General features: G+C 34.2%; 1 protein-coding gene across 1 annotated transcript in view; it reads left to right on the forward strand.

Annotated features, from left to right (window-relative positions):
- Positions 1–15,789, forward strand: part of LOC106144084 (cilia- and flagella-associated protein 47-like) — a 51,857-nt gene that overhangs the window by 27,305 nt on the left and 8,763 nt on the right. Inside the window, exons 5-9 of the mRNA XM_013350533.2 lie at positions 1,867–2,026; positions 3,507–3,601; positions 7,905–8,057; positions 8,964–9,135; positions 9,686–9,847. Of these exons, the coding sequence (XP_013205987.2) occupies positions 1,867–2,026; positions 3,507–3,601; positions 7,905–8,057; positions 8,964–9,135; positions 9,686–9,847 (742 nt within the window). The remainder of the gene's footprint in view (positions 1–1,866; positions 2,027–3,506; positions 3,602–7,904; positions 8,058–8,963; positions 9,136–9,685; positions 9,848–15,789) is intronic.

The following is a 15,789-nucleotide window of genomic DNA, read 5'->3' on the forward strand; positions in this document are numbered from 1 at the left end:
AAATGAACACAGTGTCCGTGTAATTATTTCGGGTAGAGCTAGCCATGTGGGCGGCCGGGTGCCGGGACGCAGCCCGCCGCTCCTATTACTACACAAGAATACTATTTAGAGTGCAGGAAATAAGTCTTTAGATGTAATAAAACAAAACTGCCCTGTTAAAAGTGCCCTGAAGGCCACGTCACCGTTGCACCAATCTCTTCATTTTGTTCAACAGTTGGAAGTATTTTTTTTCAAATTTTGTCTCTTAATACTGTGTTTCTTTTGCCATAATTTCTACTTAAACAGAGAGTTTTGCTTGAGTTGGGATTCAGCTAGCTCCATTTACAGCATGGTTTTTAAATAGTCCTTGGTAAAGCTAAAACTTTCTAGTTAATCTGGAAACAAAATATTCTAGAGGTTTTCTGACTTCTGACTCTCATAACTCGGGTGTTTTTCTTAAAAAAAAAAAAAAGTTTGGATTTCATCGTGAATGATAAAAAAATTAGTGCCAGCAACAGGAAGGCACCAAGAAAGTATCTGGACATGAAGAGTCCAAGACTAGAATATAGAAATAAAGGGTCCAGTCCAGGAAAATAGAAATGTAAAATGTAAGCCCAAAGACATTTGAAAAAAAACAAAACAAAACAGCTGGCAGTCAATGTTAACCTTTAACAAACAAACACTTTTTCCCTTAAGAGCAGACATCCTGGCAGCTACTGTGTACAGAGGTAAACTCTTAACAGTTATCTTCTGCCTCCCAGCTTTCTAGCTAGACAGGTACTGGGGACATAGGTTGGCTTCTAACTATTGCCTCTATGGGACCTTCTGCATGTATTCTCTTAATTTTTAACTGTGCCCCTATGTGACTCTACTGTCTGCCTAGCATTCTTTCAGGGAGAGTAAAAACTGGTTGTGTCAGCCACAGACTTTCACAAACATCCTAATGTCCTATAACCAAAATTTGTATAACTTAAACTGTAATGTGACTTTCTTTAAGCCTGACCTCAAGGTTGTAAAAGCTCTTTGACTCACACCTGGTGTTTGATTTTGCTATAAGAGAAGGCACAAACCAGCCTTCCTTTCCACAATTTTAGAAGCCTAATCTATGGCTGTGGTCACAGCTATAGCTGATAGATAAGCTTTGTGTCCCCCACGGTGATTTTTTTTTCGTTTCATTTTTTTTCTTGAAGAAAGCTTGCTTCTGGTTTAATAGACTTTGGTGGTCTGTCGTCCATTATTGCATGACCCTGGACCCAACATATATTCTGCTCTTAAACGCACAACAAACAGTTCTACTATAAAATGCCACACTTTCTAGTTCATACATTGGAAGATTTAGCAAAACTTATGAGTTTCTTATTCTACAATCACTCTAAATAACCTTAGTCATCCATTTTAACAATTCTCAAGTTCAAAGCTTTTTGAGAAGAAGCTTCTTATCTCAGAATAAAATGTGTCTTTGAATAAGGTTCATGAAATTTAACAGAAAGATTTAGAAGCATTTATGATTTAACAGAATGTGGGGGGGTTGTTTGTTTAGAAGGAACTTTGAAATACTAATGGCCAGTACAAATATTAGGATATTACTTTCTGCTATTAAGATTATGGTGTAAAATAAGAAAGAACATGTGACATTTGTCTTTCTGGTCCTGAAATACCTGATTCAGTGTATTTTCCAGTTCCATCAACTCAACTGCAAATTTCATGATTTCATTTATCTTCTTAGGTAAATAGAATTCCACTATGTATATGTACATTTTTGTTATCCATTCATTAGTTGAAGGACATTTTGGTTGTTGCCATTTCTGGCTGTTGTGAATAGAGCAGTAATGAATAGAGCTAAGCTAGCATGTTACAACATTTGACATTATATTTTGTGTTTTACAGGAATTGTTGTGCCTCCTAAAGGAAGTTTAGATATCCCACTGTTATTTATACCTACCACTATGACGTTATACAAAACAATGGTGATTGTTAAGGTGAAGAGAGCAAACAAAAAAAATTGGCTTATTGACAATTTTGATGAACTCAGTTTAGAAGCTAAGAGGTAACAATTAGGACATAGAAAGTTAATAATTTGTGTTTTTACTAAACTTAATGTGCTAGGTTTCCTTAATGTGTGCTACACATTCAACATAATATTCAGTATTTTATATGATCTGAACAACTGTAACTCTTATGTCCAGAAAAATAAAATATGTGTGTTAAAGTTTACAGTAGTGGACAAAATGTATACAAAGGGAAAATAGTGACTGACTGCTAAAACAAAAAATAATAACTTGAAGACAACCTGCATCAACAGCTTGTCTGAGAGAAATAAAGAACTTGCAAGAAAGGCACTCGCCAAGTGATGAAACACTGCTCTAACCAGGGTGTATCATTTCTTTATCATTGCCACAATGAACTTAACTTTTTTGCCTGGCTTAAAGTTAAGCATACTTCACTAATAGTATAAAATTTAAATGTTTTCCCTGCCTTTATAGTTGGCTTGTCTAGAATCTCTAAATAAAATAGAAATCTTAGTTTATCATATATTCACATGTTTCTCCACATGACTTTACTATGACTCAGTTTTTATCCATTCTTTTAGGCATTTCACCATTTCTAGAGTCACAATTCACTATAACATGCACATATAAATAATCCCAGTGAAAAACTACAGAGAATATAAACTTGTTTAAAAAAGTTATTGAGAATTATAGTGTAGTTGTGGTGAAAAGCACAGAGCCATTTTGAAGGTGGTGTCCTAGGAAGCAGTTACACAAGTCACATGCACAACTGTTCAGTAGCTAATATTTTATTTTGCCAAAAATTCAATCTTCACAAATAATGAGCCAACTTTTCTAAATTCTTTTCTCTACTAGTAGATGAGATGTATGCTCTCATTTTAACTGCTATCACCTTAAAATAGAAGTTTTCATTCCTTTGTGAAATCTGCGATTAATAGCAGGTTTGTTTTTTTGCTGCATAATTTAGGATGTTACCCATATGAACTGTTTTACCTCTCACCCACCATTTAGTTACAGCAATAAATATGAATGTGCTCTTGAAATGTAGCTAACCAAAACTTCTGCATTTTGACTTACATGCCATGATGATTAAGTTTGGAATAAGATTTCATTGTTCATGTTTATAACAGCAACAGCTTAAGAAAATGTTTTCTGTTCTGTAAATTTGTCTGCCAAAATATAATTGCAAAAGATTTATTAAAATAACTTGACATTAATAAAGAATACAGCATTTTTCTTTTGCATTTTTTGAATTTATAATATACTTTCGTTTCCCTTTTCTCACGCAAAACTCCTTTGTACCCCACCTTGCTCTCTTTCATATTTATGATCTCTTTTTTCATTAATTGCTGCTACATAGATATGTATATGTAATAATAATTATATATAAATCATAATAAGCATTCTTTACTAATAGTACAAAATTTAAATGTATGTATATATAATTATTACTTCCTAAGTCTACATTGGTAGTATTTCTATTTTGTGTTAACTCTCCTTATTTTCCTTTGTAAATAGTTGTATTGGAGTAGATTGTGGGGAAATTCAAGCAATACACTGGATGTACCCTATCATTGGACTTCCACAGGCACCACCCCCTAAAAGTTCTGCAGGTAAGTGTATTTTACACAGGAGAGAAAAAACACAGAATTCCAAGATGCTTCAACTATCCCTTAACCCATATGTGCAGATGCAGGCCCTAGTGGTGAGAATGGTATGACATTACTTTCTCACCAGTAGCTCTGATAAACTATGTGTCTTGAGTACCTACCATAAGTAATTCTGGTGGAGTTTTCAAAGACTTGAAATTCCACTCTTTGATTATCCTTACCAATTATTGAAAATGAAAGAATTACGCATCTGGGTTAAGAACATAGCTCAGTGGTAGAATGCTTCACTTCTTCAGCATGTCAAAGAGTCTGGTTTCCATCTCCGGTGACAAAACAAAACAAATGAAATAACAAAGAAGTGAAAAATGAATAATCTCTACTGAACTTAGATTACATCTTCACACTTCGAAAGAGAAAGAAATGATAAACTTTGATTGTACCAGAGTTTGTACTTCCCTACATATGCTAGCACTAGTTATAAAAAAAGACCAAGATTACTTTCTTCTTTCTTTCTTTATTTTTGTTTGTTTATTTTATATACCACTTACAGTTCCCTCTCCCTGCTCTCCTCCTGTTCCCTCTCCCACCTCCCTTCTACCCACCCTCCATCTACTTTGCCTCCATCTCCATTCAGATGGGGTAAGGTCTTCTTTGGAGTCAACAAAGCATGGCATATCAAATTGAGGCAAGACCAAACTCCTTCCTCCCCATAGCATCAAGACTGGGCAAGGCATCCCACCGTAGAAAGTAGATTTCAAAGGTCATACATCAAGGACAGGTCTTGGTCCCACTGCTAGGAGCCACACAAAAGACCAAGCTACATAATTGTCACCCAGATGCAGAGGGCCTAGGTCGGTCCCATGCCAGCTGCCTAGCTTTCTGTCTAGAGTCCATGAGCTCAGGCCATCTGTCTCTGTTAGTTGCTCATCATGATCTTGACCACACCTTACTCATATAATCCCTCCTCCCTCTCTTCAACTGGACTTTTAGCCCAGTACTTGACTGTGGATCTCTGCTTCGGCTTCCATCAGTTACTGGATAAAGGCTCTATGATAACATTCAGAGTAGTCACCAATATGATTACAAGGGAAGGCCATTTCAGGCAACCTATCTACTATTGGTAGGAGTCTTAGCTGGGGTTATCCTTATGAATTCCCAGGAGTTTCCCTGGAATTAGGTTTCTCCCTAACCCAATAATGCCCCCTCTATCAAGATATCTCTTTTATTGTTCTGCCCCCAATTCAACCACTGTGCCCCCAACTCAATCATCCTGATTCCTCATGTTCCCATCCCAGCATGCCCTCCCATCTAACCCCTCCCCCACCCCCCCAGTTTACCCAGGACATCTAATCTATTTCTTCTTCCCAGGGAGACACATATGTCCTTCTTAGGGTCCTGTCTTTCTTGTTCCTTCTGTTAACTAGAAAAAAAAAGTCAGTACATCCAGAAGTGCCTGTTGGAGGAGGGCCATATTTTTGTCCTTTCTGCCTGGCTATCTTAGACCCAAAATAATCACACAGAAACTGTATTAATTAAAACACTGCTTGGCCCATTAGCTCTAGCTTCTTATTGGCTAACTCTTACTCTTAATTCAACCCATTTCTATTAATCTGTGTATCGCCACATGGCTGTGGTTTACTGACTAAAGTTTCAGGATGTCTGACTCTGGCGGCTCCATGGCTTTTCTCTGACTCCACCCTTCTTCTTGCCAGCATACAGCCTAGCTTTCTTTACCTAGGCTCAAAGCAGTTCTTTATTCATTAACCAATAGAAGCAACACATAGACAGAGGACCTCCCATACCAAGTACCTTTTGCATTTACAGGTAAATGTAATTTGCATTTTTGTTCTTAAGTTTACCAACACTTACATAAGTCATTCCAAATATACTAAGTTATTTTCAAAATGTTTCAGATATATGATAAAATGTCTTATATTAATGATGTGTTTTCCTTAGTGCTACATGTACTATATTAAAAACTAGATATTAAACTGTAGGTATTCTGATAATGTTGTTTGGGTCTTCCTATTATAGACAATCTTGTTTTTTCATTATTAAACATTTTAATAAAAATTTGAAACCAAAAACCTTTGCATTTTTTTAAAAGCCTCTCTAATGTATTTCCTCCCTAGAAAATCAAATACACGTCACATAGTTTTTCTATTACTGAGGATCTTTTGGTAATTGCTTGCCTTTTTAAATTATGAATTTTTTAACTAGTATATGTCAGATTAAGACAAAATAGCAATAATGTAAGTGTTCTGAAGTAAATTAGATATTTGGTATTAAACTGTTGTACCACTAGTCTAAAGTTCTACTGGCTGTTAAGTTTTGTAGGAATCCTTTTGAAAAGTAAGTGAGTAAAATTTTATGCACATATATTACTGTGTTTTAGAAAGTCTGCTTTACATTTTTGTCTTCAGAGCATTCCAGAGGTAACTCACTGCTTTCTGTTCAGCTACAGGAGGGCCAAACCCTGTTATTACTTTTTAATGTAATATTCAGATTATTTGAAAACCCAGGAGAATTTTGTTGTTCCATAAGCTACCAATTCATTTTGTGACTTATCTTTTTACTGTCCACTGGGGCAGAAAATTAGAAAACATTTCCACTACCTGTTATAACACAATAAGAAATTAATCCAGATCATTAATAACTTAAAGACTTACCAGTGAAGACTGGTAACATTACACCAATTGTAAATTGAACCCATTATCTTCAAACTTAATACCTTAAGGTTGAACTTAATTATAACTAAGAAAATTTGTACATTTTACCAAACTATGTCATTCCTTTAGCTCTAGTTTTGTACAGTTGTTTTTATTTTATATACTATATTTTTATAAATATATAATTATAAAATATAAAATTAACTTTGTAATGCTAATGGAATATAATAAATGTTGTGAAAATATGTCAGAAAATATCACTTAATTTTTATGTGATAAGACCATATTACTGTTGAATCTAAAAAAATGTATTATAATGTTCTTCAAACATTTTAAAATATAGGTTTCAATGTTTCTTTTATATTGAGTGTATAATTTGTGTGGAGTAGAAGTTTACCAGTACATTTTGGGAAAGTATTTGTATATATTTGAGCTTCCATATACATTGCTCCATAATATTACAGAGCTACTATCAAATATCAGTTGTTCTTTATATAGTTAGTTATTATATATACAAACATTTTATTATAATATCAGTGAGAATTTGTTCATTTGAATGTCATAAATATTGGCAGGTAATACATACTAAACATACTACAGAGGGATCATGGATGCTATGAATTAACATTAATACATCACATTTAAGTTTAATATTAAGTCATTATAGTCTTATGTATAACCACTAACATGATAGATTTTACAAATTTGAAATTTAAAAATCTTTGTATGAATTTTAAAGTACATATAAAAAGCCAAATAGATGTACTTTAAATGTTATAACAAACTACAGGTTATTGTACTTATATTTTAATTACTTGAAGGCATACATTTTACTGTTGTTATAAAAGTAGATCTGAGAGTATTACAGTAAATATGCAGATTTTTAAAAAGTAGTTCATGACCGGAGTTGCCAGTCAGTTGAAGTAATGATATGAGCATCTAAGTTCCAGAAAAAAATTTCTACATCCTAATATAGTCTCCAATCATCGAATACATATGTGTGTGTGTGTGTGTGTGTGTGTGTGTGTGCATGTGTGTGTATGTATATACATATAACATATTTGCCTTTTGGATTCTGTGCTAGAGTGAATGTAATTGGCCTCTATAACCTCATAGGAATTAGTGCTGTTAAGAGGTGTGGCCTTATTGGAGGAAGTGTGTCACTGTGGGCTTTGAGGTCTCCTCTGCTAGAGCTATGCTCAGTGTAGACACAGTTCACTTCTTGTTGCCTATGGATCAAGATGTGGAACTCTCAGCTCCTTCTCCAGTACCATGTCTGTCTGCACACTGCCTTGCTTCCTGCCATGATGTTAGTGCGCTAAACCTCTGGAAATGTAAGCTTCAATTAAATGTTTCCCTTCATAAGAGTTGCTGTGGTCATGGTGTCTCTTCACAACAATAGAAACCCTAAGACAGATACTATTTTACGTATTATTTAATGTTGATGTTTATGTAAAGCAATATATAAATACATAGATCTATTATATGAATATGTGTGCCATTTGCAGTGCCAAATTAAATTATGTTTAATGAAGTTATACTTTCACAAGTTTATTTTACCACAATAATAATAATGTTACCTAAATATTGAATTAACTAAAAACATAAAATAAAAAATAAAAAAATTTCTCCTACAGTTATAAAATGTCAGGCCAACAAGCGGGTAGAAGAGAAAGTGGAAGTGACAATGATTGGTAACTTTTATGGACACCATCCATCACATGACAAGATAGACTTCGTAGTTTTTCCAAAAAGAAATTCGATTAACAGTATTTATGAAGAAGTTGAAGGTAAGAGAATTATAATCATGGTTATAATAATTAACTATAGTAAATAAAAATTCATTTACTTTAAAATGTAGGCTGCTGATTGCTTAGTAATTAAGATCCGTTTACTTTTCATTTGCAATGAAACATTCAAGTACTCAAGAATTCTGTTAAATTCGTTGTCTTTACATAGCAGTGAGTAGTAATAGTAGTTATGGTTACAAGATTGATTTCTATGACACGAATGGTAAATCTCTCAACTTCAGTTATTGTAATTTCCACTTGAACTCAACTTCTATATCTGTCTCTATTTTTCTCATTGTGTGTGTGCGTGTGTGTGTGTATACATGAATCAAATGTAATACTTAAATCATTTTCGAAATAGTGAATTTTGTTGGACATGTTAAATTTGTATTTTATATTTTCTTACAAATTAAAATAATTGGATGTATGTTTTGAATAGAGAATTATAAATTTCGAAATCCAAACTCTGAAGCCAAAATAATACATACCTGACCTAATATAACAAGTTATCACAGCAAAATACATAATCAACAGGGAGAAAATTAATTAATAGTTAAATCTGCATATATTCATCAGATATTACACATGTAAAGTATTTTTTCATAATTAGTATTGGATATCAATTTTTGTTAAGTTTGTCTTATTCTATAAGCTGAAATTGTAAGGAATTAAAGATGTTGATAATTGTATTCTATATTGTAATATTTATTCATTTATTTTATTTTAATAAAATTGCTCATAGTATTATATTTCTGGTAGTATAGTACACATTATGAAAATAAAGCAGGTTAAAATTTACATCTTTTTTCTATAAACCTGTTTAGAAATAATGTTGACACATAAATTGATGTTCTATTTATGCATAACAAGCTAAATTGATACAAACTTTCATTTTCATTTTTCTAGTGACTCCTAAAAAGCGTGAATTTGAATATGAGATAGAATTTGAGACTGAAGAATTGAAGAGTAGCCTGGAATCCTCTGTAACTTTATATTTGTATAGCAAACATTTTAATGCAAAACAGCAAATAATTTCATTGATTTTCAATGTGATATTTACACCAAAAAAACCATGCCGGTAAACAAAATTCCTTCTCTTTTAAATATGGTATTGCAATGCATTTATTTCAAAATGTTATTTTTACTGCCTGTCAATGTTTGGATTACATTATTTCTTTAATACAGTGCATAAACATTTGGAGCAATATCATTTCCAGCTAATAGGCTGTGAAAATGATTCTAATGAAAAAAATATATAGTTCATTGAACTAGTGCCAGAATGTACCTATAATTTACTAAGTATACTAATAGTTTATATTGGTTACAGAAAACCTGCAGTCAGTTTTGCAATAAGTACTGTATTTTTGAGCTAAATATAGAGTACATAAGACTCACAAAATAATTAATTCAAAAGACACAATGACACTGAAAATTAGTAACTACAAAATTGTTCACAAAATAGAAATAGCAGTTATCTAGGGTTTTAAAAATGAAATACAAACCCTCTTTTGCTAAGCCAAAGAGGTACGTTCATTTTTACTTTAGATATTAAATTAATATAATCTCTTGTCTTACTGTTGTATTTTTATTTTTATATGTATGTCTCTGTTTCTGTGTATGTGTTCAAGGACTCATATCATATTGAAAGTTGAGTGCATAACAGATGGAATCTGGAAATTTCCTATAACGTTGATTGCTACTGAACCTGAAGTGGAGGATGTAATTGACATCCAAGGAATCGGTTTATTCAAGACAGCTGTCACAGAATTTAGACTAACAAGTCAGACAAGGTATTATATATCAACAATGTGTATATATATATATATATATATATATATATATATATATATATACTTGTTTTATTAATATAATTAATGCTGAAATATAAAACGACATTTAAGATAGACAGTAGATGAAGAACTAGTCTTTTTAAATTGTTTTTGTTCAATTCTTGTGAAATTAGAAAAAATCTTTTATACATGTAATTATTCATGCTTTTTGGTAACTTGTGGGTGAAATATTTATGTATAAAATATAAACCAACAAAATGAAAGAAGCCAAAGTTCGACAAGTATTTATGAGCCAGGTTGATGATAGTGCTTACTCTTTTCACTTCTCTTGCTTTCGTTTTTGAGGTGTCTTTTATGGAACCTGGGCTTTGCACATACGTCACAAGCACTGCATCACTAAGCTATTGCCAAGTCCAGATCTAGCAAACTGATAAAAGAGAAGTTCCGACTTTACTAGATATAATTGTAGATTTATCTTTCATTTAATTTTTGCTTCTATATATCTTCAGCCATTCTATTTGTACTGAAATTACATACATTTCAAAGAAATTTTAAAGAACTACTTGTGAGGATGGTAGTCTTTTAGGCTTAGCCTTAATTTCGCCCTATTTTCTTGCTTGTATTTCTTCCTAAAGTTATTATTCCATTTCTATCTTCTTTATTTTTGTTCCAATATTATTCCTTACCAGTTCTTTAAGAATAGCCCCATTAACTAAACATTTCTGTTGGGGAGGGGTTTCCAGCGTTTTTCTGTAGCGTTGGAGCCTGTCCTGAACTAGCTCTTATGGACCAGGCTGGCCTCAAACTCACAGAGATCTGCTGCCTCTGCCTACTGAGTGCTGGGATTAAAGGCTTGTGTCACCACTGCCCGATTTAATGAAACATTCTTAGTTTGGCTTAATGTGAGATTATCTTTATTTTTCCTTAATTAACAAAAGAATTTATTTGCTGAATATAGAATTCATGGTTCAGAGTTCTATTTTTTTAGCACTTTATTGTAACTACAGTGGCTTCTGAGAAGGAAATTGATATTTGATTTGTTCCCCAAATAGTAATGTTTCATTTTTCTCTAGACTCTTTTAAGGTATGTTTATTCCACTTCAGCTTTAAGAAAGCTGATTGTGATGTGTTGTGCCATGAAATGTCTAGTATATATGCTGCCACTGCTAGACCAAATTACATGAGGAAAGGCACTCAGAGTCTCTCATTGAGTGTCAGGCATATAAAGGATGTTTGCTAAGTGTACTCTGTAAGGAAAAAATCCCTAAGTACTTTGGTTTCAATAATAAGTTAAAAGTGAATCAACTCTATCCATGGTGGCTGGTAAATATGAATTTACCTTGAAGAACCCTGGGAGGCAAAGAAGAAACTGGATGTACCTATGAAATTCCAAATATTAACTTATGTAATCATTTGCCATATTTCCAAGGACTTCATAAAACCCTTTAAATTACTATGTTCTTTACTATATAAAATGAATACAGAATTCAGAAACACCTTACATTTTTGTTTCACTGGGACAATGCTAACATATTTATTTTTACACTCTACTTATTTGGGAATGGGGATCTTACTTTGTACTCCTGGCTGGCCTAGTATTTGCTACTTGGTGACTATGCAGTCCTTGAACTTTAGTCATCTGCCTGTCTAGACTCTTGATTGTTGAAATTACAGATATGCAGTATTATGCTGGACCCTTTTTTTTTTGTTTAAAAGTTACCATCCAAAGTAATGGGATTCATTATGACATTTTCATGTATATGTGTCTACATCTTCCGTCTCCAACACTTCAAAGAACATTGGAAAATCAGTAATATGATTTTTAAAATTAGGTAATCATATATATGCTTATTTATCACATAAAACTATTACAGAAATATGTTTAGAATCTGACTCATTATGAACTATTTGTTGTTGAACTATATCCAGTAGAACATAGTTATGGCCATGATTAGAGATCTGCTATTCCAGTAACTTAACCATTCATTATTTATTGGCCTGTTTAACATTCCTACTTTGATCAGGTTCAGTAATCATGATGAATTATTAATCTAGAATTTTCATTTGTGTCATACAAAATTTTGAAGGAACTTTGGTGATTTTCTAATCTAATGACTTACCTCATAATTGTCTGTTAGAATAAGGGTAAATGATACCAGAGTGGTTAAAAATAAGATAGTATGAAGGTTGACAAAGTTTCTCAGTTGCTAATGGTGCTTGCCACCAAGCCTAAGAGCCTGAGTTCAATCCCTGGAACCCACATTATGGAAACAAAAATAAGCAAGTTGTCTTCTGATATCCAAAATCACCAAAGTTCCTTCATTAACTCGCTTATGATTACGGTTGACAGATATAATTAAATAATGCAATCATCAGTTAAAAAATAATCAAAATAAACCTCAAAATTTTTTATGACACAAATGAATATTCTGGATGAATAACTCATCATGATTATTTTATTTTCATTAGCCTACTTTGTCTGAGTTTAATTAGAAACTCTCTCCACTTAATTAATTGCACATGGAAACAAAAACAGTGTTTACTGTAGCAATAAAAGAAGAAGACCATATAACCCCATACTGAAAATATCAAGTATAAAACAAGTGCATTATTATTTATTTTCAAATTGTTTTGAAAAATATCCTAATTTTATTCATCTCTGGCTATACTATTTTAAAATTTTTAGATATGTATATTTAACCTACTTTCCTATGAAAAATGCTCAAAACTTCATGTAGTTTATCTTCCCAGAGAAAGAAAATAGTTCATTTCTCATCGTCTTATTTCCCTTTAAAGAGTAACATTTTTACTTGCAATAGGTCTTTTGGAAGAATGAGGCAGTTTCAAAGATAATTTGTTCAAGTTGTTCATCAATTCCTTTCTGTATCTTGATATTTATAAAATGTCTTGGAAGTTATTTTCTCCTATTTTATTTCTACTACTGTGTAATATAGGGCACATAATTCCATCTCTACCACAGTTGTGGGCTCTTTTGATAGTGAAACAGAAAATGGTGGCAATATGGATTTTTAAAGAAATTAAAAGGTAAAAAAAAAGTCTGCTTAATTATACTCAAATAATTCTGAGTAGATTTTTTTTTCCCGTTGGTTTTTTGAGACAGGGTTTCCCTGTGGAGCTTTGGTGCCTGGACTGGCCAGGAACTGCCTCTGTAGACCAGGATGACCTTGAACTCACAGAGATCCACAGACCTCTGCCTCCCCAGTGCTGGGATTAAAGACATGAGCCACCAGGGCCTGGCTCTGAGTAGATTTTTTTTTTTATTATAAATTTTCCCCTTCCCTCTTCCCTTTCCCTTCCCCTCCCCCACTCCCCACGTCCCACTCCCCTCCCCCTCCCTCTCCAGTCCTAAGAGCAGTCAGGGTTCCCTGACCTGTGTGCAGTCCAAGGTCCTCCCCCCTCCATCCAGGTCTAGGAAGGTGAGCATTCAAACAGGCTAGGCTCCCACAAAGCCAGTACATACAATAAAATCAAAACCCAGTGCCATTGTCCTTGGCTTCTCAGTCAGCCCTCATTGTCCACCATGTTCAGAGAGTCTGGTTTTATCCCATGCATTTTCAGTCCTAGTCCAGCTGGCCTTGGTGAGCTCTCAATAGATCAGCCCCATTGTCTCAGTAGGTAGGTTGCCCCTTCATGGTCTTGACTTCCTTGCTCATGTTCTCCCTCCTTCTGCTCCTCATTTGGACCTTGGGAGCTCAGTCCAGTGCTCCAATGTGGGTCTCTGTCTCTATCTTAATCCATCGCCAGATGATGGTTCTATGATGATATGCAAGATATTCATTAGGATGGCTATAGGATCGGGCCATTTCAGGCTCTCCTCAGCTACCCAAGACCTAGCTGGGGACATCTCTCTGGACTCCTGGGAACCCCTCTAAACTCAAGGCTCTTGCCAACCCTAAAATGGCTACCTTAATTAAGATATATACTTCCCTGCTCCCATATCTTTCCTTTATCCCAACCATCCCATTCCCCCAAGCTCTCCCCATCCTCCCCTGCTCACTTTTCTCTCCCCATCCTCCCTTTCCCCCGTCCCACCCCACCCCCCCCAGTTCCCAATTTTTACCCAGCAATCTTGTCTACTTCCAATATCCAGAAGGATAACTATATGTTTTTCTTTGGATTCACCTTTTTATTTAACTTCTCTAGGATTGTGAATTATAGGTTCAATGTACTTTATTTATGGCTAAAAATCAATTATGAGTGAGTACATCCCATGTTCATTATTTTTGGTCTGGGTTACCTCACTCAGGATAGTGTTTTCTATTTCCATCCATTTGTATGCAAAATTCAAGAAGTCATTGTGGTTTTTTTTTTTTTTGTTTTTTTTCTTTACCACTGAGTAGTACTCTAATGTGTATATATTCCATACTTTCTTCATCCATTCTTCCATTGAAGGGCAACTAGGTTGTTTCCAGGTTCTGGCTATTAGAAATAATGCTGCTATGAACATAGTTGAACAAATGCTTTTGTAGTATAATAGAGCTTCTCTTGGTTATATTCCCAAGAGTGGTATTGCTGGGTCCTGGGGTAGGTTGATCTGAAATTTCCTGAGAAACCGCCACACTGCTTTCCAGAGTGGTTGCACAAGTTTGCATTCCCACCAGCAATGGATGAGTGTACCCCTTTCTCCACAACCTCTCCAGCAAAGGCTATCATTGGTGTTTTTGATTTTAGCCATTCTGACAGGTTTAAGATGGTATCTCAAAGTTGTTTTTTGCATTTCCCTGATCACTAAGGAGGTCGAGCATGACCTTAAGTGTCTTTTGGCCATTTGAACTTCTTCTGTTGAGAATTCTCTGTTCAGTTCAGTGCCCCATTTTTTAATTGAGTTAATTATCATTTTAAAGTCTAGTTTCTTGAGTTCTTTATATATTTTAGAAATCAGACCTTTGTCTGTTGTGGGGTTGGTGAAGATCTTCTCCCAGTCAGTAGGTTGCCTTTTTGTCTTAGTGACAGTGTGTTTTGCTCTACAGAAGCTTCTCAGTTTCAGGAGGTCCCATTTATTCACTGTTGCCCTTAATGTCTGTGCTGCTGGGGTTATATGTAGGAAGTGGTTTCCTGTGCCCATGTGTTGTAGAGTACTTCCCACTTTCTCTTCTATCAGGTTCAGTGTGTTCAGACTGATATTGAGGTCTTTCATCCATTTGGACTTGAGTTTTTTGCATGGTGATAGATATGGTTCTATTTTCATTTATCTACAGATTGACATCCAGTTTTCCTATAGTACTTGACATTTGCTCCTAAGCTTTCTTTTAATCTAGGCTTATAATTGTTCTAACTAGATGATCATTTTTATTTCTAAAGTGTCTCTTATCTTCTAACCTTCAGGTTTGTTTGTTTTAAACATCTTTCTTTTTAATGTAACATGTCTATATTTTTGTTGGTTTGATTGAACTTTGTTAAGCCAACTCATAATTTTACTGTTTTTTTTATGTTTCTTTCATTTTTTTTTTTACTGTAACTTATGTCTTTTTTCTGATGACGCTTGGTGAAGTTTGTTTTTCCTATATTATGTGGAGGTGTAATATAAGATATGGTTACTTGGGAAAGAGTTTCAAAAATGTTTGATGCTCTTGATACTAGCTTTTCTTTCAATGGCAGGTAGCACTCATCTGAGAAGGCATCTAATAGTTTAATTTTCTTCACAGAATAGTTTTAAATTACTACTAAAATCATTTTTTACAAACATATTTCACCAGTCCGTTAATAGGTTTTATTTTTCTAAGAATTTGTGAATTTCCTTAATTTTGAAATTTTCTTTTTTTTTTATTAAGAAAGAAAAAAAATTTTCCGCCTCCTCCCAGCCTCCCTCTCCTCCCACTCTCCCCCCCTCCCACCCCCCCCCTCCTATCCTCCCCCCCCTCCTCTCCCCCTCCCTCTCGAGTCTGAAGAGCAGTCAGGGTTCCCTGCCCTGTGGAAAGTCC

The sequence above is a fragment of the Microtus ochrogaster genome, chromosome X (genome assembly GCF_000317375.1).
Source record: "Microtus ochrogaster isolate Prairie Vole_2 chromosome X, MicOch1.0, whole genome shotgun sequence".
NCBI classification, from domain to species: Eukaryota; Metazoa; Chordata; class Mammalia; order Rodentia; family Cricetidae; genus Microtus; species Microtus ochrogaster.